The sequence below is a fragment of the Schistocerca cancellata genome, chromosome 4 (assembly GCF_023864275.1).
Source record: "Schistocerca cancellata isolate TAMUIC-IGC-003103 chromosome 4, iqSchCanc2.1, whole genome shotgun sequence".
NCBI classification, from domain to species: domain Eukaryota; kingdom Metazoa; phylum Arthropoda; class Insecta; order Orthoptera; family Acrididae; genus Schistocerca; species Schistocerca cancellata.
The window spans coordinates 309,897,099-309,924,471 of record NC_064629.1 but is presented as its reverse complement, the minus strand read 5'-3'; the positions used below and the strand labels follow the sequence as shown (position 1 = coordinate 309,924,471).

Below are 27,373 nucleotides of genomic sequence, written 5' to 3'. Positions count from 1 at the left end.
ATTCAATTAAAGACTGCATGTAGTATGTATCAGCAGCGTACTGATCAAGATGAAAAGCTACCACAGAATGACCATTTGGACCTACCACAGCAGGGGCATAAAAAGAATATTGGCCAGGTGACTGATTTGAACTTTTGATTCAACAAATGATGCCCAGGCACTTTGATGGTGAGCTACTTACACAGCGATGCTATCACCTCCTCTGGATCGCATCTTTAGCCCATTTAACATAGACCAAAAAAGGTCAGTTGGGGGAAAAAATCATGTTGTCACAAATTTTTTCACAGTGCTGGGAACAAGTGTCCTGGACAACATACTAAAAATCCTGACCATAGGGGTGCGAGTGTTGGATTGGGGGAGGGGGTTTTAAAGGTCAGCTTTTTATGTTTTTCCCAAATAACTCAAAACCCATAGTTCCTATGAAAAATGTTTCCCAGTACAAAATTAAACTACAATACATTTCATACAAAAAATGTCCTATTCATTTTTTTTCTCTAGGGCTAATAGTTTCCACATTGCTGGGGATGAAAAAAAATCACAGATTATTAAAAATACTGTTCTAACAGGATAAAATTAACATTTATCTTTAAATGAAATGGTTTAAAAACAAATATTAGTTCTGTGTGCCACTTCTAAGTGCAGTAGAGCTGTATTAATAGGGAAATTGTGTTCCAGTGGCATAACAACAGGGTGGATTGGGGGGGGGGGGGCATTACAGGATAGAAGTGTGTGGGAAAGTAGGCCACCCATTTGTGTTCAGGCACTTCCCTCCTTTACAGGTGTGCAAACTTAAATTTGAGTATGTGATTCCCACTGTGGAAACTATCCCACTACATCACAACAAGCAACTATTACACGTTTCACAAAGTTATACAGACCCTCCACTGCATGCCTTATGAATCACTGATGACGCAGTGTGGAGACGTGCCTGAGGAGTGTTTATTTTGCTCAGCATGCATTAACACCACATGGAACACACATATAAACTACTAATAATACTAATGCAAGAGATGTGTATCAACAGAATCTATGTGGATCTCTGCACACTGTTCTATGCTGCTAGAGTTGAAATTGATTCTTGCTCATCCTGTGTGGCAGTTGTAGTGTGCTTCTGGGAAAAGTGACTTCTTTCACTACAATTGCTGCTCCATTTTCAGTTTACTGACAGACTGTATCTCCCCATCATTTCCTATCCGGTTGTCTTATGTGAATAGACAACTTTGCAAATCACGTGTTTTAGTAGTGGAGTTATTTTCAGTTTGTTGAATGACTAGTTTATAATTTGCAGTTTTTAAGAGAGCTTTCATGTAAAATACATTCCTTTGTGTTTAATTTGTAAGTGTGATGTTGTCGGTGACCTATGTAGTGTTAGTGGGAAAGGGGTTGAATTTGTAAACGGTGGCATCTTGCAGCTGTCTGTCACCGACAGTATATTGTAAAGCCCTGTAATTGTGTTTTAGTCACTTGATGGTGAATAAATGGGAAGTTACTGCACTTCTCTCACCCTTAATTGTGTTGCCGATAGACTGAAATAAATATTTCCTATTCAGGAATTGCTGGCACTTGTAGTGCTTACTTCACAGGCTAAAGCCACAATATATCTTCCAAGATGGGTGTAAATATGTCCAATGGAATGAGACTGATCATGTTCAAGTCTAGAATGATAACCAGTTGAATGCACTGCTAGATAGATGTTGAAATACCTGAAGTTCTATAACACATTGGTAACCTATTTCTGTTGCAGAGGGAGACAGTTTAAGCCTGTGTGCCTCTTCAGATTTTGGGAGAGCTGAGGCTGGGGTAAAGCATTTGCTACCCTCAAGCTGCAAAAAGTCTTCCAGCCATTGATAGTGGAGACAATGAAATCAACATTGTCGAATAAATCGAATACACATTGAGAGCATGTTACACGTGGAATAGGCCCTTCATTGTGGTGGACAGATCAGCCTTTTTTTCCCATAATAGCTCACTTAACAACTGCAGAACTAACTGAAAAGTGAGCAGCACTCATGATGGGGGAGTTCCTTTTCCAGGAAGAACACTGCAGCTGCCGTACAAGATGACCAAGAATATAGAAGCAGTGTAGAACAGTGTGCAGAGATTTACTTGTGTTACTTGTGTTATGTTATTAGTAACTCATGTGTGCACTGTATGTTGTTTTAATTCATTTTGTTCAAAATAAACACTCCCCGGGCAAGTCTGCACACTGCTTCGCCAGTAATTCATAGAGGGCACTGCGGATGGTCCATATAAGTTTATGAAACACACTGTAGTTGCTTCTTGTGATGTAGTGAGCTAGATTGGGTGGGGAATCAACTACTCAACCTTCAGTTTGCAGACCTGTAAAGGAGGGAAGTGCATGAATGCAATCCAGCAAACTATCTTTACTTGTGATTCTACACCACACCTCTCTCCCCTCCACCCCATTACACCCCTAATCTGGCTCTCCTGTACTTAGATATGGTACATATTTAACATTTGTTTTTAATCCACTTCATATGAAGATGAACATTAATTTTCTACCATTCAAATAAAATTTTTAATAATCTGCAATTCTTCCATCTCCTGCAATGCGGAAAGTACTAGTCCTAGAGAAAAAATAAATAGCACCATTTTTTATAGAAAATGTGATGTAGTTTGATTGTGTACTGGAAAACATTTGCCATACGAGCCACAGGTTTAGAGTTATTTTAGAAAAACATAAAAAGTGACCTTTAAACCCTTCCCAACCCCCACACTCCAATATTCACTCCCCTCCAGACAGGATTTTTAGCAAGTTGTTCAGGACACTCCCTCCTACTACTGCACAAAAAGTTGAGACTGCACAATTTTTCCCCCTAATTTTCCTTTGTTGCTGCCAGTCAAATCACTAGATATTTCACAATTGCTGTCGACATCCTATACTTCCATGTATAATGTTGTATTATTATTAACTTACAAAGTTGCGTATAGTATGTCTTGCTGATATAAACAGATTTTTATTTTCCTGTTTTTTATTTTCCTATTTTCCTGTAACTTACAAAGTTGCGTATAGTATGTCTTGCTGATATAATAATACATTGCTAATACAACCCAACATGGGCATTAACGAGGCAAAAGTAGTGCCACAATTCATGACATGGCTGTACATGCCAAGAATGAAAAATATGGGACTCAGCCATTTTCTATGTGAACAGTTTTGTTTTTTGACTGTACCTGTTACCATAAGACGTAATAAGACCCCGTACATGGTACAGGGTTTTAATTTGTACTGGGACTTAACACTGCAGAAGGATGAAGAACTATGCAAAAATGTGGAGAAGCAATGGGTCCACTTCATGTGTCATATAAATGTAGATGCCTGACATGTGTTGACAGCAATGTTGACACCAGAGTATTCATTCTTGCTTTTGAGGGAGCTTGCTTCATGAGAAAGTGAAAATCATGGTATACTGTTGTAATGTGAAGTTGTATTTCCCACCCCCCAATGCCATGCTAATGCCAACGCTTTGGGCTTATGTCTTCCCGGTGTACGAATGACACAATTTGTGGAGACTGTGATTTGCCACTACATAAAACTCACCATATGAGCAACGATCTTTTTGTGTCAGTTGCTCAGACCACCACCCTCCCATATTCTTGAAGAAAAATTACATATTCCAGGAATTTAAGATTGCTGATTGCCTCTCATATTTTGAACCTCGGAAAAAGTACAATTGCTTATATTCCTTGGTAGTGGCATCAAATTTCATCACTACTGTGGCCAGACCATCTGTAATACATCTAGTACTTTTCCCTCCATTCCCTCAAAGTCACACTCTGGTAGCTGTGCAAGTAAATTAGCCCTTGGAAGGGGGAGGGGGGATACAAGCCCTCCCTTCCTCCCCTCTTAGGGTTCCTGCATCATCATCTTCAGGGACCTTGACTCCCTGCATGCAGCTGAAGTTGCAGCATCATCCTCTGGCCTTCCTTTAAGGAATCCTCTCCCCGAAAATCTAGGGAGCAGTCACCCCTTTTACCAGCCATTGGCTGAAGGAGTCACGGACTGAAGTGCAGCTCCCAGTGATGTCCACTTCTCTACGGTTCATACTCCCACAGCAGATAAGCCATCACAAGAGCCCTGACTGTATAAAGCAGCTGAAGAGAAGAAAAAAAGAAGAAATCTTGTGAGAATGCTACTTCATTGATCCTAGAAGTGCCATATTCCTCCACGCTATCGTTCTCTGAACCAACGTTTGTCGATGTTGTTCCACCCTCACTGGTGACAGGTAGTGATCCAGAGATGCGACCTGCCCTCTTGACCCCCTTCATGTCTTACCAGGACACCCTTAATATGCTAATTCAATAGAACTACAGAGAATATTACTATCACCTACCAGAACTGTATCAGTCACTGTCCATCCATTCTGCAATCTGTGTTGCTCTTCAAGAAATGCATTTTGATGATGACCATTCTCCAGCACTTTGAGGCTACTTTGCATTCTGTTGGAATCGTACTGCTTCTGATAGAGATTCTGGATGGATCTGTACACTGATATGGACATGTTATCTGTGAGTGTACCACATTGGAAGCAACAGCAATTCAAGTGCAAACAACCCTAGTGACACCATTTGTAACATTTATATGCTTCTGGGCAGGGACTTACCGCTTGAGATGGCTACTTTAATCCAACAACTCCTGGTTATTTTGAGTTGTAGGTGGTTCATCACACATTTCCCCACGGATCCAAGAGAACCGTATTCATCAAGGCTCTGTCCTTCTCACCATCAATGAGACAGTGATCTCCATCGGACCAGTGGTTACCCCCTACACTCTATGTCCATGATTTTTGCTTTTTGTATAGCTCCCTACCTGTAGCATTGGCTGAATACCAGCTCCAAAGAGCCATCTGAAGGGCCTCTGCGTGGATCCTTTCCCATGGGTTCCAATTTTTTCTCATGGATATGGCGTTGTGTATCAGTCATAACATGGTTCAACCTGACCCAGAACTCGACTTAAGTACCAAGCACTTGGACATTGTTGTGCAGTCCTGATTTTTTGGGACTCTTTTTTGATAAAAAGGTGACAAGGATGCCCTGTGTGTTTGTCAGTTGAAGATTAGCTGCATGTGAGAGCTAACTGCACTCCACTTCCTTGCCCACACCTACTGGCGTTCAGACCGTGCTACTTTACTCCATATTTAGTCAGGTTTATGTTTCAGTGGCCCCTTCCACATTGAAATTATTGGATCCAGTATATCACTGTGGAATAAGACTGGCCACTGGTTTCTTCCAGACAAATACCGTAGAGCAGGGTCAACCACAGTGTCACACACTGCACGCAAGCACGATGTGCGGACTGAGGCTTCACCTGTCGTAGCTTACCTCTGTACGTTTTGGAAGTACTCCGTACAGCATGACATTTCATTTAGCATTACGGTGCAGCATTTTTCGGCCAGCATGACTTTCTTCAGTTTGGTAGAATTGTGGTACCAGCACTGTTCACCCTTCACTGTTTGTTTGTGATATAAAGAAGTTCACAGGTCTGGTGGCTGTTTGCACAAAAGGAGGCAATCTAGTGATCTATCATTACAGACCTTTAAAAATGAATAGTAATGACAGAAGAGAAGGATAAGAATTCCCAATATCTATTATGCAATATACAGATAAATAATGTGTGGGTAGAACGAATTTGTTGTAGATCGACATTACATTACCATTCAGAAAGAAGTTGTAAAGATTTAGTTGACAATGAAAGAGCAAAATATTACAATGATTGACAGACGGAATTCAGAGTTCATTAGTCAAGAAGCAATTTATGCCAAATTTGCAGGTGTGGAGCACATGAAGAAATTGGTGGTATAAATAGTAAATTTTCTGATGTTGCACGCATTATTCCAGTGTCAGTTGCAACAGTCTGTGATAGAATTGACTGCAGAATATGGAGACTATATATTACTACAAAGTACATTAGTTAAGTCGGGACCCATGCCTGGGATGATTTTTTGATTTAAAACTCTATTGTTGAATTTATGAAGGGAAAAGGAGAGGAGGAATAAAACTTAGACCATCCGGAATGGATTGCAGAACTCGTATTTTAAGTGGACCTGAGTGAACACTGCCCAGTAAGACATTGCAAGGTGAACTGCAACTTATTTCTGATTTGATGGGGATGAGTTTAAAAAGAAAATCCCATTGTGAAAGGGACAAATTCTGACAAAAAGCATTCTCCATTTTCCTAAGCTGACTGCTGTTAAAGAAAATGCAAATTTTGAAGACTTTGTTGTGGCCTTGAATTACAAGGATACTTTTCTAAGCTTTCTGAGGATACTGCTAGTCTTACATCTGTTTTCAAGCTGTTTCCAAGACCATTTGCTGTTTCAACTGAAAGCCTCTGTGCATGTGTGGGTGGAAGTGATTGATCTGCAATATAATTCACATTTAAAAGGCAAATTCTGTCACATTAAAATTTTTCAGGAGGTCTATGTTGTTTTCGGCTGGAACAGTTTCCATGTCTCCATAATGAGGTTGCAAACATGTTAAATATTTTGATCGACATCTGTGTGAGAAAGGCTGTTTTTGATTATGAAACTAAATAAGTCGGATTACATGGCAACCTGAGTGTAAAAATCTATGAAATTTTCTGCATCTGTCTGTATGCCTACAATTTGTATCAGATAAAAATTATAATATGTCTTCAGCGTGTCAAAAATGATTTAATAATAGTACAGATTTGCTTTGTTTGTGATCTATGTTGTTGAGAAATATGAAATCATGTCATATGCTGTGCGACTGCATTGCCATTTAAATGCAGTGCTTTCACAATTTCCACCCCTTCGCCCTCCACACACCTAGACAGTGTGGTGTGGCAGTGGGAGAAGTGTACAGCCTGGCAAGAGAACTGTGGCATGTGAGCAAGAGCACTGCTTGTGTGCTTTGACGGTATGAGTGTGTGCCCACTTATACAATTGCTGTATATCATCCGACTTAACCAAATCGACCCCGACACCGTTCCTCATCAGAATGTGCTCCCTGTATATTCTCACACACTCCTCCTTGGTTAACAACATTTAATGTTGGTGACAAGTTTTATATTCTTTTAAAAGTAAATAACTTAAGATTTTTTTTGACTGATTCCACTTCCACAAGGGCCATTTTATTTGGGATCTGTGGAAGGTACATTAGCATATCTGTTCTTATTTTGTAGATATTTATTGTATATTCTTGTTTTCTGACATGTTGCACATCCCAGAGGATCACCTCACTATGGATCAATTGGAATGGAAAGTACATCTAATCTAATATCTCCGACCTTACTAGTATTATCTGCCCATTTGTATTTCTTAGGTTTCCAGGTTGTATGGATATCCTGGGGAGTAACTAGCTGACTGTAAGGTTACAAAACATTCACTCTGATATTTCCAGAAGCAGATTTGTTGGTGTAAATAAGACCTCTAGCCACTCGGAGATAGAACAACATCTGGTGAGCTATTGCCACCCTCCAATAAATTCCATATTATCAAGAAAACTATGGTGCTCCTCCTCCTCTTCCCCCTGAAAGGAATCCACCGCTCTATGTTGCCTCTGAATTGATCGTACCAAATTAACTGATAATTTTAGCTTATATAATGAGCCACCTCATCCACATCCACGGGGCTTTACAAACAGTAGCTCACATCCTTGTATAATGTCGTCTTCTAGCGCTGTACTCTGTGCATGGTCTTCCAGATTCCTTACCTCTAATACTGGCAGACAACATACGACAGGTGAACTGGTTCTTTGTTTCAGCCTTGATTGTGGTCTTTTTTTCTCAGATATGACATTTTAAACTGCTTTCGAGGCAAGGACTGGGTGATTGGGGTTAGGGTGTCTCCCACCACGTGCTGGACATGAGGGGCTCTTAACTCTGCCTGCTCTGCCAGCTACTGCGACCATCCCTCTTTTACTTTGTTTTAGTTGCTTTTAGCTGCAGTTAGCCCCTTATTCTGCCACATGCTATGTTACTTTTTATGAGTGTCCCTTGATACAGTACTGCAATGAAAGCAAGACCTTAAGAATTCCTTATCCTTGATACTAGCTGATGACAAAAGAGCAGTTGAACTGGTTTTTATGCTTCCTCTGAGAGAGAGTGTTCTATTCCCATCAGTAACACTTGGTCCAAAATGAATTGGAGGTGGGATAGTTGTGGAAGAGATGTCCCTTGCTGCATACTGAGCCTCAGTGGACGATCAGCTGTGCTCGCCCACCAACTAGCGTGATTATTTCTCTCAATTTATTTTACTATTGTCAGTCCTGTTTATGTTGATTTAATTTTCAGCTTTCTGACCTTTGCTGTTGCAAATCTCCTGACCTATAAGACATCATTTCTTGTGATACTGCCTTAGTGCTGCATCAGATTGATGGGGGAGGAGTAGGGGAGGGGGAGGAGATGTTTCTCAGCAAAGATTAGGCCTGGAGGATCCCATCTGTCCTCTGACCTGCATACCGGCCCAATCCATATACTTTTATCTCTCTTCAAATTATTTATCATATGTGTCATTAATGTTGCTTTCTGTGCCTCTGTTTCATTATTTGTACATGCTATCATAACTCGATCAAATTTGTAGCTGATGTCACTATCTTCAGATGGACTGTCTCTTTAACTTTCTCTTTGTCACTTTTTAGTCTCGTAAATCCCCCTCCCCCTCCCCTCCCCCCGTCAACTGACCTAATGATGTTTTCATCTGCATACCTATACTGTAACTGTAAAGCGTAGATGGCATTTGTAATTTGTTTGTTTTGGAGCCTGCAACCATCATTTCAGACTGCAGTAGTTAGTTTCCAACTGCTGCCTCTGACACACCAGTAGAACAGCCAGTTCCATATTTACCTTTTCGTATTTTTCTTGCTTTAGTTATTAAATTCTGTGCAGGTTTTTTGTGTTTAAGAGGTGTAATCTTGAGTTTTACTAACTATAAAGTATAGATATGTGCAGTCTGTGATGCAACTGTCATTCCTTTTTGAACTGCCAGCTACACAACTCAGGAAGGCATCAGGTTCTAATGTTGGCATGTCAGCAGGGTAGCAAGTTACATATTTAGCTTTTTGTGTGGGCTTTTGTAGTTCATTCTTAAGTTAGTAATATTAGGAATGGATGGCATGTGTGAATGCTGTATGCGGACGCAGGAGGAGCAGGCCACAGCTCGTGAACAGCTGAAGACACTTTTGGACACTGCCTTAGGGTGTAGCAATGGCAGACAATATGGCGTGTTGTATGGGACACTGTTTGTCACTTGTTTTGCCCATGGGCTCTGCTACTAAGGCACCTTGCAGTGTACCTGTTGTGATGGATCTACCCTCACCACAAGGTTAGTGGCGGATGGTAACACATTTGTGTCACTCGTTGTGGTGCGTTAGTGTGGAGGCTGCCCATCTGGCCTTACCCATTCACCCTGTGAGTGGACAGGTTGCCACCCCTTCAGCAGGGTCTGAGCATGTACACCGGGAGGGGGGTTAGCTAGTTATTGGGAGCTCCTACATTAGACACATTATGGAGCTCTGTAGGGAAATAACATTGTGGGTCTGAAAGAAATTGAATGTGTGCTCAGTGTGTCTGCTGGGGCATCTCATCCAAGGTGTGGAGGAGGTCCTGTCTGCAGTTATCAAGCTGGGTGCAGTCATCTGCAAGTTTTGGCTCATGTCAACACCAGTGAAGTCTATTGCTTGGATTCTGAGGACATCCTCAATTCATACGGGCAGCTGACAGAAGTGGTGAAGACTGCTGGGCATGCTCACAGGCTGTAAGGAAACCTCACAATTTGCAGCTTCATTTCCAGAATTAATCACAGTCTTTTGGTTTGGAGCTGAGTGGAGGATCTCAACAAAAGGCTCCATTGATTCTGTGATGGTTTTGGCTACAGATTTCTGGACTTGCATTATGGGGAGGAGAATTCTAGGACTCAACTTGGTAGTTCAGGGCTGCACTACACAAAGGAAGCAGCTGGTCAGGTACCAGATTATTTGTAGGGTGCACAGGGGTTGTTGTTGTTGTTGTTGTTGTTGTTGTGTGTGTGTGTGTGTGTGTGTGTGTGTGTGTGTGTGTGTGTGTGTGTGTGTGTTTTTAGTCTAGGCAGTAGTTCAAGGTCCTCTGATGAATGCTCAGCAATCAGTATGCAGAGAGGCAAATCCCATGTACAAAGTAGACACTTCGACTCTCAAAATTTTAGCAGTAAGTTGTTGAAGTATTTGTAACAAAATTCCTGAATTTACTGCCTTTCACACTCGGATTATTCATGGAACCGAGAGCTGACTGAAACTCGAAGTACGAACCTGTGAAACATTTAGTGGGCCATGGAACATATATCAGAAATACAGATTACATGCAATAGGAGTTGTAGCGTTCATTGCAGTTGACAAAAATATTGTGACTATCAAGGTCAAAATTGAGTCTGACTGAAGTTACCTGGATGCACGTATCAAGTCTAGGTGAACTCAAGTTTATTATTAGATGCTTTAACTGGGCACCCAGTTTCACCATGCCTCTGCTCAGTAGCGCAGAAATACCCTGATCGTCCAGTATTAGTTGGAGATGGTTGATGGTATTGACAGCGGCATTAGACTGTTTGCCGATGACGCTGTAGTCTACAGGAAAGTAATATCACATGAAAGTTGTGAACAAATCAATGAGGATTTGCAGAAAATAAATGTGTGGTGTAATGATTGGCAGTTATCTCTCAATATTAGTAAGTGTAACCTACTGCATACGACAAGGCGAAAATCCCCATTGATGTACAAGTACAAAATAAACGCCCAGTCTTTGGAAGCGGTAGCATCCGTCAAGTATCTGGGTGTGACTATTCGAAATGATCTCAAATGGAATGATCAGATTACACAAGTAACGGGCAAGACGAACTCTATATTGTGGTTTATTTGTAGAATCCTGAAGCGATGCCGTCCTTCAACAAAGGAAATTGCTTATAATACATTAGTTCATCCAGTCTTAGAGTATTGTTCGTCTGTATGGGACCCTTATCAGTTGGGTCTGATTCAAGAGATTGAGAAGGTCCAAAGAAGAGCGGCAAGATTCGTGACTGGTAGATTTAGCCATCGTGAGAGTGTTACAAATGTCAGTGAAATTTTGCAGTGAGACACACTTGCAGATAGACGATGCGCTAAAGGGGTGGGGCTGCTCAGTCTTTGCCGAGGATGTAGAGCATATATCATTACCATCAACTTTCAAATCACACAATGATCACCATTCGAAGATAAGGGAAATTAGATCTCATACTGAGGTGTTAAGACAGTCGTTTTTCCTTCATGCGATCCACGAGTGGAACGGGGGAGGGGGGGGGGGGGGGGGGAATATGACTTTGGCACGAATTGTGCCCTCTGCCACACGCCGCTAGGTGGCTAGCAGAATATATACATAGATGTAGATGTAGAACCCACCAAGTATAAACTGGGATATCTATGGAATCATTACAGGTGGTACAGACTTGCAGTCTTGTGAAGCACTTTAGAACACGCTTTTAAAAAACTGTCTTAAGCAGCTTGTTCAAGAGCCCATGTGCGTTGGAAAAATTTTAGGCATTGTAGCTACAATCAGGCCTGACTGGATTGACAGTGTCTGTACAGGGACAGGATTTAGTGATCATTATATCTACATAGTAATGATGGCTACTGTTGCAGAAGTGTGCAATAAACTGCAGAGCACCACCCAAACAGCAATATTACCTTTCTTTGTTACTTGATGACTAGTTTAGAGTCTAAGTTCATTATCGAATAATCCTAAAAAACAGAAACCAAATAGTAAGTACTTTGTACATTACACAAACAGTACCACAATACAATGTTAACTGATGACAGGTTGTACATACCACTAAGCTATGCAACAACATTAATTACAACAGTGGCATGCTTTATAAACTCCAATTAAACACATCTTGTAAATTAGTGCAGGGCTGAGCTTCATTCACCTAATTGAGACATTGTAGTGTGGAAGGTACAGGAATACATATTTCAAATACAACAAAAATCTTTACAAGAAGATATTTAATGTGCAAAAAGGTATCTGTACGTTATCATACCATGGCTATACTCAATATGCCGATGAAACAAATTTTGAACACCTTGATGATACTAGTAATACAAAAACAAGTTTTTGAAACACAAACAAATAGATCCACAGCTTTTTTTTTTTACACACAGCTTAGTATAATATGGCGAGATAAGAAACCCCAGCAGTATTGAAACCACAATAGGAAAGAAAGAGAAACTGTATGATAATTTGCGATTTGTGTGAATATATGCTCCTTGTTGTAAATATAGGGCGGTGTTACCATGAACTCAAAGGCAGAAGTATCTCTAATATTTGTTCATTACCTTAGTTTATGTCCAATTCTATGTAATGGTTTTATACCTGACTGTGTGATTTTACTACTACTTTGACTGGTTTTCATGTAATTGTTTTATACCTGTCTGTATGATTTAATCGTGCTGAAGTTTCTTATTTTGACATATTGCACTTACCTGTCATTCATTCCCAACTGTACGTAATGGTTTATACTTGAGGATGTGATTTAACCACTGTATTATGTTTGGCATATATGTAATTGTTTTCTTCCTGTATGTCTGGTTTAATCACTGTTGGCATTTTTGTAATGACAGGAAAAAGTTTATAGAAATTCGTGTATCTGTAAAAATATAAATGCGCAAAGAGTACAGCAACTACCACCATCATACCCTAACAAAAGACCTCTCCGAGAACCCAAGAAAATAATAGTCTTACATGAAATTGCTAAGTGGTTGGAAAGCTTCTATCCAGTCACTCGCTGACCAGTGTGGGTGGCAATAGAAGACAGCAAAAGGAAAGCTGAAGTTTTAAATATTGCATTTAAGAAATATTTTATGCAGGAGGATCACACAAATGTACAGTTGTACGGAGGACATAGTAAAAGGCATCCCTTGTGTACAGAAGCAGCTGAAGGATTTGAAAACAAATAAGTCACCACGTTCAGATGGCATCCCAGTTCGCTTTTACAGAGAGTACTCTATGGCACTGGCCCATTACTTAGCTTGCATTTATCATGAATCTCTCACCAAGCACAAAGTTCAAGTGACTGGAAAAAATGTAGTTGACTCCTATAAGAAGGGTAAAACAACAGACCTGCAAAATAACAGACCAATATCCTTAATATCGATTTGCTGCAGAACTCTTGAACCTATTCTTGATTCTAATACAATAAATTTCCTTGACAAAATAACTTCTGTTCACAGAGTAACATGGATTTAGAAAGCATCACTCTTGTGAAACTCAGCTTGCCCTTTTCTGACATGGATGAATGGTAACAGGAAGATACCACATTCCTAGATTTTTGGAAAGCATTTGGCACGGTGCCCCAGTGCAGACTGTTAATGAAGGTACGAGCGTACAGAATAGGTTCCCAGATATCTAAGTAGCTCAAAGACTTATTAAGTAATAGAACCCAGTATGTTGTCCTCAACGGCTAGTGTTTCTCAGAGAACAAGGATATCATCAGGAGTACCAAAGGGAAGAGTGATAGGATTGTTCTTATTTTCTATATACATAAATGACCTGACTGACAGGATGGGCAGCAATTTGCAGTTGTTTGCTGATGATGCTGTGGTGTATGGGAAGGTGTGATCAGTGAGTACTGTAGAAGGATAAAAGATGATGTAGATAAAATTTCTAGTTGGTGTGATGAATGGCAAGTTGCTTTATATGCAGAGAAATATAAGTTGAGAGGGAGAGAGAGACTTTTGTGAAAATTTTAACCTTTGTCTTTTTATCACTTTCATCACTTAAGTAAAAAAAAAAAAAATTATAGCTGCAATACCCATAACGACCTTGTTGGAAGTAAGTCACTTACATAAATTATTACTGTTTATTACCATGAACAGAAGTATCTTACAGAATAGCTGTAAAATTCTGATTTTCCTGCATTCTCGGGGATAAATGTGTATGTCTTTTATGTTTTTTTTTAATGTTTATCCCAAGTTTGAGTACAAACCTGTAGCTGTAAGTGACTGAGTGAGTTACCATATTGGTTCGTTTGGCAGGAATAAGATTCAAATCCTCATTCAACCATCCAGTTCTCAGTATTCTGTGATTTCCCTGTATCTTCTTCTTCATGTTGTTATCCAGTATTAGGCCAAGTGGCATACTGTGAGAGGGAGTTGGAAAATAGTTTCCCCTGTCGTCTGTGGGCAGAGTTGTGTGAATGGGCAAAAGACGACACGGCTGGTGAACATGCACGTGCAAGACACCGATACACTACTGGGCAGAGGTCAACTGCAATCAAGCAGATGGCCCTGTCGCAGTGCCTGCGCAAAGCAGAGGCCAGCTGCTCAGTCTTTTCCCGGAGCTAGGGAGAGAAGGTGCATTTTGGAGTCGTGGTCAAAGGCGGAAATGAGAGCTGTTATCCATTATGAATGGGCACGTGGAGTATCAGGCACAGAAATTCACAACCGCCTTGTTGAGGTGTATGGGTCAAGTATGATATCAAGGCAAATGATTCGGAGATGGTGCCAGCAATTCAGTGACAGATGTCAGCAAGTGCAGGACATACCGAGACCTGGACGGATGCGCACGGCCACTGCAGATGCAAATGTCAGGAAGGTGGATGACGTGATTAAAGCGAACCGGCATATCACCATCCATGGAGTGGAAACATCCATCATCACTTGTCCGAAAGAAGTTCAAAAGCACTCCATCTGCAGGTAAAGTGCTACTTGCCATTTTCTGGGACGCCAAAGGAGTTTTGCTGATGGACTTTCTGGAGGATGCAACCATCAATGCTGCGCGGTACTGTGCCACTCTGTTGAAATTGAAAGAGATGATTCGGAAAAAGCGGCCTGGCCTTCTCAGATCTGTTGTTCTGCTGTTCGATGACAATGCGGGACCACACAGGGCGACAGCAACACAAAACCATATTGCAACTCTCGGTTGGGAGTACCTACACCAACCACCTTACAGTATGGATCTCACATCAAGTGATTTCCATCTGTTTCCTTCTTTGAAGAAGACTGTCGGCAGAAGGTGCTATGGCAGAAATGCTGACATCAAACAAGCCGTTCAACACTTCTTCCATATGCAGCGTCCTGATTTTTTCCTTGAAGACTTTTTGAAGCTTATAAAGCGGTATGACAAATGTCTCATTGTACTTGGAAATTACGTAGAAAAATAAAGATATGTCTTATCTTTAATGGGGATCCAATCAGTCTATATTCATAGTACATAATCTTTCCAAGAAGTTCTATACTGTGTTGAGATTTTATTTAACTTTGAAATCAGTAAGGATGTCTGTAGATCTTTTCCTGTCCCATAGCGTGTAACAAGCTGTTCTTCTCGTGAACTGCATCTCAGTACTCATTAGTCTCTGTTTGTGATCCCTACAGACTCTCCAAGCTTCGCTCTGCTGTACAAGAGGCTAGGTTCGGCCAAGGTGTTGTATGGTTGACTGTGGTGTGTCATTGAACAAGAGATGATCTGAAGATGCTGTCCTCATGCAGACCAGATGTATAATGTATTTGTGCAAGTCCGTGTGTGGGAATATGTGTTGCATGTGAAGAGTTTGTTGTAAATGGCCGTATCAATCAGTTTTTGTCCTTTGCTATATTTTACGTGTTCTCTGTATGGTCTTGTTTTGTTCTCTATTTGTGTGTTACCAACTCTCGTATTGAAATCACCCATTAAAAAAAGGTAGATAGAGGATTTCTTATGTTTTGTATACATCTTATCAGTATCTTCCTTTCTATGCTGGTCTGGAGCATATACACCGATGACTGTCAGGAAACCTTGTTGCACTTTTAGTCTTACTTCTGCAATGTGTTCATTCCAAAATGTGTAGTGATCTAGTTTTAATTTTAGTGATTTGTGCACCATGATCATAACTCCTGCTTGTGCGTTGATATTTCTGTTGACTCTATTGAGTGTCTGAACGTAGTTGTTTTTATCCTTTGTGCCTTTCAATTTACATTTGGGTTCTGATATGACTGCTGTCTTCACACACTCCCCCACCCCCACCCCCTCCCCCACCCCCCTCTCAAGTTATCATCCAGTTGCTAATCTACGTGTGTTATTGCCTGCACGTTCCATGTATCGAACATTTTTTTAATTATTTTTCCAGTGCTTGTCCCTTTTCTTACCGTAGTTATCATTATTAGTATTGATCCTGTTATAACTTCTTTTAGACTCGAAAGCAAAGTATTTAGTCCTACCAGTTGGTTGCGAGCCAAAAGGTAGCAAGTCTGGCAGTGTGGGCTGCCCCATTTCTATTTCCAAATTGTACAGTCCTGTCCCTACTGTCCAATCAAAGAGTAATTTTAATATAAACATTTCTTTTTCTGAACAACCAGACTTGTAAATGTATATAAGTAAATGTTGGGAAATGCCACTGTAGAATAGAAGTTCTGTAGGTGGTTGTTGCATATGCTAGAAAACAATAACAAGAATACTCATCCGGATTATTCAAAGAAACTTGTGGCTTAGCTCATCGTCAAATACATTTTGAGTTGTGATTCTTCAAGAGCCCAGTTTTTACTGATTTTAAAGAAGATATTAATTTATAGACAGTAAATCAGTGTCGTTTATTGCCAGATTCATTATATCCAACAGTTATATGGAATCCTGTTACACAGAGTCACTTTCAGATTAACACTTGTTCAGTAATAGATAATAATGTCATGTAGAAGAAGGTGTAATTAGCTGAATGACGAACACTAATTTCACTTAACGAAGGTTTATTCAGCACTTACACATACAAGAGCGCGGAGCGAACTGCCTCCGGCCAGAACACATACAGTATATATACAGCTACAGAACATTCCAGTACAATAATTCTTAACATTTGTGGATACTTCTAGAATGTACTCGAACCGAATATAGAAATTAAAATTGTACAATCGAGGTGAGCTTTGAACTCACAACCCTTCATGCAACAGTTTAGTATCATAACCACTAGACTACAGTGCTACTCACCTTCTTCCACGACATTGCTCCCTCCTTAATAGAACAGCGCCTCGGTGTTACGTCCTTCTAGTCCGGGAATGAGTCATCGGTCCTGCGTGCTTGGACTCCCGATGACTGATTCTCACACTGGAAGTGATCTTCTTAGAATTTCTTTTGCCGCTACGCTCTTCATCACTTTCTGCTTGTTGCCTGTCACTGGAGCTTTGAATTTACCCTGGGTTGCAAGATCCTTATAGGGCTTCATTCGAAGAAAGTGGATCGTATCTCTGATCTTTCGTTGTCTTGTGTCGGGGTCGAAATCTTCAACTTCATAAGTAACATCAGACAACTGTCTTACAACCTTGTAAGGTCCAAAGTAGAACCTGAGGAGCTTCTCAGAGAGACCAACCTTCCGAACAGGAGTGAAGATCCAGACGAGGTTACCAGGCTGGTAGACAACAGGGCAGTGACTCGCGTAATACCTTCGGTGATCGTTTTCTGGAGCCTGCAGCATGCGGAGTCGAGCTAACTGCCGAGCTTCCTCAGCTCTGGTTAACACCTGGCTGATGTAGTCGTCATCCACTTCATCGGGATGTAACGGAAACACAGTGTCCCATCATTGTAGTCACCTCACACCCATGCACCACGACAAATGGTGTAAATCCTGTGGTGTCTTGTTTGGCAGTGTTGTAGGCAAACATCATGAAAGGTAGCACCTCATTCCAGTTGCTCTGCTCAACATTGACAAACATTGATAGCATGTCAGCCAAGGCGATCAGTAAGCCCGTTAGTTTGCGGATGGTAGGCAGTCATCATGTGATGAGTTACATTGCACTGACAGTTTATCTCTGTCACAAGATTCGATTGAAAAACTTTCCCTCGACTCGGAATTAACGACCTTGGGGCACCGTGTTTTAATACAATGTCTTCCACGATGAATTTGGCTACCTCGGATGCTTCGGCTGTTTTCACGGCTTTTGTAATGGCACAGCAGGTCAGATAATCTGTGCAGACAATAATCCATCTATTGCCACTAGCAGACATTGGAAATCGTCCAAGGAGGTCAATCCCAACACACTGGAAAGGTGTTTCGGCTGGTGGATTTGGTATGAGTCGGCCAGGTGGTTTCTGAGGAACTGCCTTTCTCCTTTGGCACTCTTGACAGTGCGACACATAATGACGGACACTCCTAAATAAACCTGGCCAGAAAAATCTCTTGCGGATTCTATCATATGTCTTAATAAATCCTAACTGTCCAGCCTCAGGTGTGTCATGGAATTTCTGTAGAATATCTAAGCGCATGTGTTTAGGAATCACTGGTAGCCACCTCTTTCCAAACAGATCAAAGTTTTTCTTGCAAAGTATTCCGTTAACTGCCTTAAAATGTCCTTTCACATCCTCTGACTGATTTAAGGCAAGCATAATTTGAGATATCTTGGCGTCCTTCTTCTGCTCAGCAGAGAGATGCTGGAGTGCAGCGAGACAGTCACTATCTTCATCAAAGTCTTGATGGTCTTGCACAGGGTTTCTTGAGAGACAGTCGGCATCTTGGTGTTTTCTTCAACTTTTGCAGTGGTAATGTCATACTCTTGAAGACGTAGTTCCCACTGGGCGAGTCGTTCTGTTGGATCCTTAAGACGTGTGAACATAACAAAGTGAATGATGGTCTGTAACAACTGTGAATGGCCTTCCATAGAGATACTGTCGAAATTTCCACATGGCCCAGATCACATCAAGACATTCTCTTTCTGTAGTTGAGTAGTTTCTCTCAGCTTTTGTAAGTGTCCTAGAAGCATAGGCTATATAACCTTCTCTTTTCCATTCAAAACGACGGTAATAAGAACATAATCCGAGGAAGATTCTCACATCTCTAATACTTTTAGGAATAGGAAATTCCGTTATAGATCTCAGCTTTTCTGGGTCTGACTGCACAGCTTTGTTTAACACAAGGTGTCCAAGTATTTTGATTTCTTTTGCTCCAAAGAGAGACTTTCCTGGATTAAGTTTCAGTCCGCCTTGTTGGAGACACTTAAGAACCACCCTCAGTCTTTTTATATGTTCATCAAATGTCTCTGAGAACACTATAATGTCCTCTAACAAAGACACATCATCCACTACAGGTGCCTTAGAAGATTATCCATCATCTGTTCAAAAGTTACTGGTGCATTACACAAACCAAACGGCATTACCTTAACCTCATACAAGCCGTCAGGGATGATGAATGCAGTTTTGTCACAATCAGCCTCATCTACTTCGATCTGCCAGTATCCTGAGTACATGTCCATGGTTGAGAAAAACTTAGCCCCCTTCAGACAATCTAGAGTATTGTCAATTCGTGAAAGAGGGTAAATGTCCTTCTTAGTTATCTTATTAAGCTTCCTGTAATCAACACAAAAGTGCCAACTGCCACCCTTCTTCCTGACGAGGACCACTGGTGACGACCACGGGCCCTGCAAAGGCTGAATGATGTCATTCTTCATCATTTTCTGTACCTCATCGTGAATTATTTGACATTCCGTTGCTGACACACGGTATGCTGTCTGGCTTATTGGTTGATGGTCTCCAGTGCTAATCCGGTGCTTCACTGTCGCTTTGTCTAATTTGCTCTTCACCTGTGGATTGAAGCATTCAGAGAGCTCTTGAAGAATGGCAAGAAGCTTCTTTTGTTGTTCCTTAGTGAGATCTGGTGTTAGTCGAGCTAGAAGATATTATCTTATAGTGGTGGTGCTAATTTCGCCCACAGACTTGGCATGGGAGGTTTCTATTATGCTCAGCTGGTCTTCAATTAACGGCCCAGCATTTGCTATGTACATGTGTCTTGGGAGGATCTGTGGTTCTCGGCGACATTTAACTATCCACAATTCACCGATTCCGTTCTTAAACAAGACGACAGAGGCTGGGATGACCAAGTTATTCGTCAATGGTATGCTTCTCTTACATTCCACTACAAGATCAATTGGTTGATGCATGGCATGACACGGACAGTTACCTTTCTAGTGCTGACTGCAGGAATGTTCACTTCATCAAACACACGTAGTCTCCACAAACTCAGATGCTCATCTTCCTGTCCACAGTATCTCATGTCGTCTAGCGTAATCTTCGGGCGACCACAATCTATTATTGCCTGAGAAGCTTTCAAAAAGTCCCATCTGAGAATGACGTCCTGACTGCACTCTTGTAATATGATGAATTCTAAGGGCTGTGTATGGCCATGAATAAGTTTGACCTGTTGCTTCAGTTAGAAGCTGATGAGCCTCAGACAGAGGTAGGTGTAGAGAGGGCACAACAAACTTTCAGTAGAAAATTGAATAAGAGTGTAGGGAAGTCAGCAAAGTGCAAGAAAATTTTGTTGTTCGGTAGTTCACATGCCAGAGGTGTAGGCCAACTTTTGCAGGACCAGTTAGGATCAGAATACCAGGTCACAAATTTTTTTATACCAAGTGCTGGTCTGGGTCAGGTGACAGAGGATTTAGGTTCATTCTGTAAAATTTTACCAAGGAAGACACCGTGGTTATTCTGGGTGGGCCGGGCAATAGTATTGACAGAGATACTGGGTACAATATAGAGTGTGACCTGGCAAAGATTGCATCAGCAACGAGACATACCAGTGTTGAGTTTGTGTGTGTTCTGAGACACCATGACCAACCTCATTTAAACTCTTCTGTCAAGAGAGTTAATTTGAAGTTGGAACGGCTGCTTGGGTTGGGTGCGTGGTCACATATTGGTTTGGTTCCTGTTGATTCTCTCAGTAGGTGGGATTATACTAGACATAGCCTACATCTCAACAGGAAAGGGGAGGATAAACTGGCTGGTCTAATAGAAGCAAATGTAAAGGGGGGAAGCACTGCCATGAGTGGTAATATACCAGTGGTCATAGGTGTTGGAGCAGCACCTTTTTTAGGATAAGTAGGGCAGAACGAAGTCAAGTTCTGAGAGAGACATCATAATCCTGGCACATTTTATCAGTGAATTCAGCTGTTGGTTAAAAATTTACAGCAATCAGCAGAAATTTTATTTCCACCCTATTTCATCTCGGTGAATGTGAAATGCCAACTTTCTTTAGTGAATCAAAATATTCGAGGGCTTAGAAGTAAAATTAATGAACTACTTATGTGCATTGATGAATTAGAGTCATCGAACCCAGTTGATATAATCTGCCTCTCTGAACATCATGTGACCACTGGTATAGATATGTTAAATCTTACAGAATTTAAGTTGCCTCCTACTTCTGTAGACAAAATATGGAGAAAGGAGGAGTTGCCACATTTGTTAAAAACAGTTTTACATTTAAGAATATTGACATTAATAAATTTTGCTTAGAGCAGCACTTAGAAGCATGTGCAACAGAGATAGAATTTCATAATAGGTCCTTCATAATGGTAGCCATATACAGAGCACCTTCAGGAAATTTCAACCTGTTTATAAACAGTCTTGAAGATTTATTATCTTATGTTGTTGTTGTTGTTGTTGTGGTCTTCAGTCCTGAGACTGATTAAATTCAGTATATCTTCTGTTACCCAAGGATCTCTACTAGCCCTCATCTTTTTGTTTACTTGATCCTCTGCTGCCTTCACTACTTCATCCCTTAAAGCTACCCATTCTTCTTCTGCTGTATTTCTTTCCCCCATTCCTGTCAATTGTTCCCTTATGCTCTCCCTGAAACTCTTTACAACCTCTGGTTTATTCAGTTTATCCAGGTCCCATCTCCCTAAATTCCCACCTTTTTGCGGTTTTTTCAGTTTTAATCTACAGTTCATAACCAATAGATTGTGGTCAGAGTCCACATCTGTCCCTGGAAATGTCTAACAATTTAAAACATGGTTCCTAAATCTCTTTCTTACCATTAATAATCTATCTGAAACCTCTCAGTATCTCCAGGCTCCTTCCATGAATACAACCTTCTTTTATGATTCTTGAACGAGGTTTTAGCTATGATTAAGTTATGCTTTGTGCAAAATTCTACCAGGCGGCTTCTTCTTTCATTTCTTACTCCCAATCCATATTCACCTACTATGTTTCCTTCTCTTCCTTTTCCTACTATCAAATTCCAGTCACCCATGACTATTAAATTTTCGTCTCCCTTCACAATCTGAGTAATTTCTTTTATCTCATCATACATTTCTTCAATTTCTCCGTCATCTGCAGAGCTAGTTGGCATATAAACTTGTACTACTGTAGTACGCGTGGGCTTTGTGTGTGTCTTGGCCACAAAAATGCGTTCACTATGCTGTTTGTAGTATCTTACCCACACTCCTATTTTTTTATTCATTATTAAACCTACTCCTGCATTAGCCATATTTGAGTTTGTATTTATAACCCTGTATTCACCTGACCAAACGTCTTGTTCCTCCTGCCATCGAACTTCGCTAATTCCCACTATATCTAACTTAAAACTATAAATTTCCCTTTTTAAATTTTCTAACCTACCTGCCCGATTTATGTCATCTAAAATTAAAAAACAAAGAACTAGTGGTTGCTGTTGATTTTAATATAGATGTCCTGAAAAACACTGTCAGTGAACAGTTACTGAAATCAGTTACATTGTCATTCAATTTAATTTCTACTGTAAATTTCCCAACTAGGGTATACAAATGTTCTAAGACTGTCATTGATAATATATTTATAGACAATTCTAGGCAACTAAGCTACATTACAAAACCAGTAGTAAATGGGCTATCTGACCATGACATGCTACACCTAACATTAGGCTAGGCGCAAATTGAGACGCGTATAGCGCGTGCGGCGCGACGCAGCGCAGCGCGCGTTTTTGTTGTAACATCACAGGTTCAAATGGGACCGCGCAAATTGCGACGCGACGCGACTGGGACGCGACGCGCGCCTGCGCCAGGTCGCGCGGCCTTGTGGTTGAGGCACAGTTTCTCGCGTCGCGCTTGCCTCGCTAGCACCGTGGGAAATTTGAGGCGGAGAGCGGAAAAGTAGCCCGGCCATATGCTCACATCGGAACGGCGCATATGAGCAGTGGTAGTATTGCCCAAACGATAATTTTTGCGTTACTATGTACTAAATTTTATTGCCTTTGGGTAGTGTTTCGTTATTGCCATTTAAACGCTCCAGCTTTCTTCGTTAGTACATTATACTTTTCTGTTATTTATATCTGTATAGTTTTGTTTTGTTTTTCTTCTGTCAAGAAAAATGCATACTGCAGTAACTGATGATCCATTGGCCGCTGGAATTGCATCATATGCCTCCGCGATATTTTCAGATCGAAAGAACTGACAGAGGGTAGTGAATAAGGAAGCAAGGAATATTATAAAATCATGTGATTAAGAATCAAGGCAGGAAAGTAAAACAAGGTTATCTTCTCGCTGAGTAGTACGCTGGCGTATCTGTACGAATTGTTACAAAAATTTTGAAAGGGATAATCATAGGTGTGATCTCTTTCTGCTCCTGGTAAAAAGAGTCCAATATCTGAAGTACAGAGATCTCACTGTGATACTCTGATATGGATGTAATAATGTAATACGACACACTGTACTACATGCATGTGAACATCACGTTTCCACTGCAAGCTAGAAACAGTCGAAATCAGTCAGAAATAACAATAGGGTAGTGAATAAGGAAGCAAGGAATATTATAAAATCATGTGATTAAGAATCAAGGCAGGAAAGTAAAACAAGGTTATCTTCTCGCTGAGTAGTAGTACGCTGGCGTATCTGTACGAATTGTTACAAAAATTTAGAAAGTGATAATCATAGGTGTGATCTCTTTCTGCTCCTGGTAAAAAGAGTCCAATATCTGAAGTACAGAAGTCTCACTGTGATACTCTGATATGGATGTAATGATGTAATACGACACACTGTACTACATGCATCACGTTTCCACTGCAAGCTAGAAACAGTCGAAATCAGTCACAAATGACAATGTTTTAATTGGTTCTCTGTGATGAGAAAAAGAATTTCAATTGTTGCATGCACATTATCAGCATTAATAAACTAATTATACAACATGCTACACAAATGAAGAAAATGGTCTGTATTATTACGAAAGTAGGAATATCCTAAAAGAGTGTTATGATTAGATATATTTAATTTGTTGAAATGTGCTGCTGACAAAGGCAGATCTACTTTCATGACAATGTTTTTCGAACTCCAACTCACAAGGCACACATGGCTAGCTTGTGCATTCCTGTCGCGCGCATTATACTCCGCTGCTGACAATACAATGACCATTGTGTTGTGCGGCGGATCAATTGTTTATTTTTCTCAATAACAACTATTTTATTCGCGATCATACATTGTCAGTTAGGCAAGCCGTAGGTGAGTAACCAGTATCTGGTATGTGTCTATCATTCCGCCTGAAGGAACGCTCGTCATTATTTTAATACTGCTCAAATCAAGAGAAGGAATAAAATCATTTGGTAAGTTTCCTTTCCAGTCGCTCAGTGTTAAAAATACGATGGGTTACGGGGATTCCAACAGAATTGGCAATCTATTTTTGTACGAGTTGTTAGCCTTTTGTCATTCGAAGAAACATCAGCGTTTTTGAGTAACGGCCACGTTTCTCTTGGTTACTGGTTTAATTGTACTTCCTTTCTCACAGTGTAATTTTCAAACTCATCTCAGAGAGCAGCTATTGAGACAGAATTCCGAAACGGAGTGCCTCATAAACAAGTGAAATGAAATGATCGAATGGCATTGTTGGCCGGGAGGCCCCAAGTGGGGAAGTTCGCCACTTCGGCGACTTGCGAGTCAATGATGATGAAGAACACACAACACCCAGTCATCACGAGAAAGAGAAAATCTTTGACCCCGCCGGGAATCGAACCCGGGACCCCGTGCGCGGGAAGCGAGAACGCTACCGCAAGACCACGAGCTGCGAACATTAAACAAGTAATTTGCAATCACAGAGCTGAATAGCTTACGAAAAACCTCATAGTGTCGGTTTGCAGTAACATAAAAGAAGAAATTTCATGTTTATTTTCATACTAGGAAGCTCTTGTTTCGCTAGCTGTCGATAACTCTTAAAAAATTACAGTCACTGGAGTGAAATAAATAAAAAGGGAAGTGTAAGTTGCGGCTGGTCGCGGCGGAGGTTCGAGTCCTCCCTCGGGCATGGGTGTGTGTGTTTGTCCTTAGAATATTTTAAGTTATGTAGTGTGTAAGCTTAGGGACTGATGACCTTAGCGGTTAAGTCCCATAAGATTCCACACACATTTAACGTTTTGAAGTGTAAGTACCGATATATCGCCATAGATAAGAAAGCTCTGTGTGTTTAAGAATTGGCAAAACACTCTCCTCCTGGTGTGCCATCATTCGCCAAACTTTCGTTTCGATGTCTCGAGTGGTTTAGGAGATATGAGAGATGTTGCGAGTATTCATTCTCGCAGACGTGAGATCGGAAGTGAGCGTGCTACATGGGATCCATTTTCTTGAGATCGGAGGCAGATAGAGACCTCCTCCCAAGTCTAAACAAAAATTCAGCATGTTAGCTAAATTTCATACGCAACAACATATGGTGTAATACGCAACAAACGCAAAATCATAGCGACTCCTAATTTTCGTTGCAAACTTTTTGAGTTTTGCGTAGTGTCCTCCTGAAATGTGTACATCACAATGAGAATGGTCATTAGCGAGGTGATGGGCACTTCGCCACGAAACTGACATATGACGCTACAAATAAGGCAAAAATCATACATTTTCAGTGAATAGTTTGTGTAAAATCGTTTGAGAAAGATAACAGTTTGCACTTGCTTCGGTTCTGTCAGCGCAGAGCGTCGCCAGACGGCGCGTGCGAAGTATGGTGTACGCGTCGCAATATGCACTGCACCCGCGCGGCACGTGCGTGGCGCGCTGTAGTGTCGTGTCCCGCCACACGTGCTATACGCGTCTCAATTTGCGCCTAGCCTTAGAGTTTGAAAATTGTCAGGGGAAAACTCAATTAGAACTGAGTACAGAAGGCCAATAAAACAGTCAAAAACTGAGAAATTTAGGAGATTCCTCAAAGAAATTAATTGGATGGATGTGTACAGCATCCAAGACACAAATGGAAAATACAAAAAATTCATTAATAAAGTTAGCACCTTATTTGAAAATTGTTTTCCCCTGAAGGTAACTCAAATGAAGCAGAAGTCTAATAAGAAACCATGAATCACACAAGGGATAAAGATATCATGTGAGACAAAAAGAAAACTCTATCTGATAAGTAGGGACACCTTTGATACTAGCATTATAGCTTATTACAAAAATTACTGCAAAATATTGAAGAAGGTTATCCAGAAATCTAAACACCTGCATTATGAGAAGAAGATAAATACATCCAGCAATAAAATAAAAACAATATGGGATATAGTTAAGTCAGAGACAAGTAGGACCAGAAATGAGGAGGAACAAATAGCTCTAAAAATAAATGAAACCCTGGTAACAAACGCATGTTGTGTTGCAAACCATTTAAACAAGTATTTTGTCTCTGTTACTGATAGCATGGGGTTGTCAGGTTCAGTCAATAATGCAATGGAATATCTGAGATCACTGCACACAAGCAATCTCAGTAAAATTGAATTGACACTTACTTCAGCCAAAGAAATAGAATCCATCATAAAGTCCTTGAAATCAAAACATTCTAGTGGTTATGATAACATATCAATAAAGTTAATAAAAGAGTGTTCATGTGAGCTTAGTCATATCTTGTGTGTGTAATCAATCACTTGTCAGAGGAACATCCAGGGACTGGCTTAAATATGCTCTCCACAAGAAAGGGGACAAAGAAATGCCGTCAAATTACCAACCGATCTCACTTTTGCCAGCTTTTTCAAAAATCTTTGAGAAGGTCGTGTTCAAGCGTCTACTTAAGCACCTTAGTGAAAGTAACATACTGTCAAAGTCACAGTTTGGGTTTCTTAAGGGTTCCGATATTGAGAAAGCTATTTACACTTACAGTGAAAATGTTCTTAATTCATTGAACAACAAATTAGAGGCAACTGGCATATTCTGTGACCTGTCAAAGGCATTTGACTGGGTGAATCACAGCATTCTTTTAACTAAATTAAAATATTAGGGGGTCACTGGTAGTGCTGCAAAGTGGTTTCAGTCATATCTTACTAATAGAAAACAAAGGGTGGCATTACGTAACATTTCAGCAGTAGGCAATCAGACATCATCTGACAGGGAAGAAATTACATGTGGTATTCCCCATGGTTCTATACTAGGCCCACTACTGTTTCTTGTGTATATTAATGACCTGTCATCTGTTACATTACCAGATGCAAAGTTTGTCTTATTTGCAGATGATACAAACATTGCAGTAAATAGGAAATCAAATATAAATTTAAAAAGGGCAGCTAATCAAATTTTTACTGACATTAATAAGTGGTTCATAGCCAATTCACTGTCATTAAACTTTGAAAAGACCTACTATATGCAGTTCAGAACTTCCAAAAGATTTCCTCCTGGTGTGTGTATAAAATATGATGACATGGAAATAGGAGAAGTTGAGAGTGAAAAATTCTTG

General features: G+C 40.6%; 1 protein-coding gene across 6 annotated transcripts in view; it reads left to right on the top strand.

Annotated features, from left to right (window-relative positions):
• LOC126185083 (uncharacterized) overlaps window positions 1-27,373 on the top strand; it is a 152,487-nt gene that overhangs the window by 36,825 nt on the left and 88,289 nt on the right. The window contains exon 1 of one of the 6 annotated variants that reach the window (XM_049927871.1): window positions 13,213-13,356. The exons of the other annotated variants lie outside the window; for them this stretch is intronic. Within the exon in view, the coding sequence (XP_049783828.1) occupies window positions 13,351-13,356 (6 nt within the window). The 5' untranslated portion in view covers window positions 13,213-13,350. Of the gene's footprint in view, window positions 1-13,212; window positions 13,357-27,373 lie in introns of those variants that run through there. 6 annotated transcript variants of the gene reach the window in all.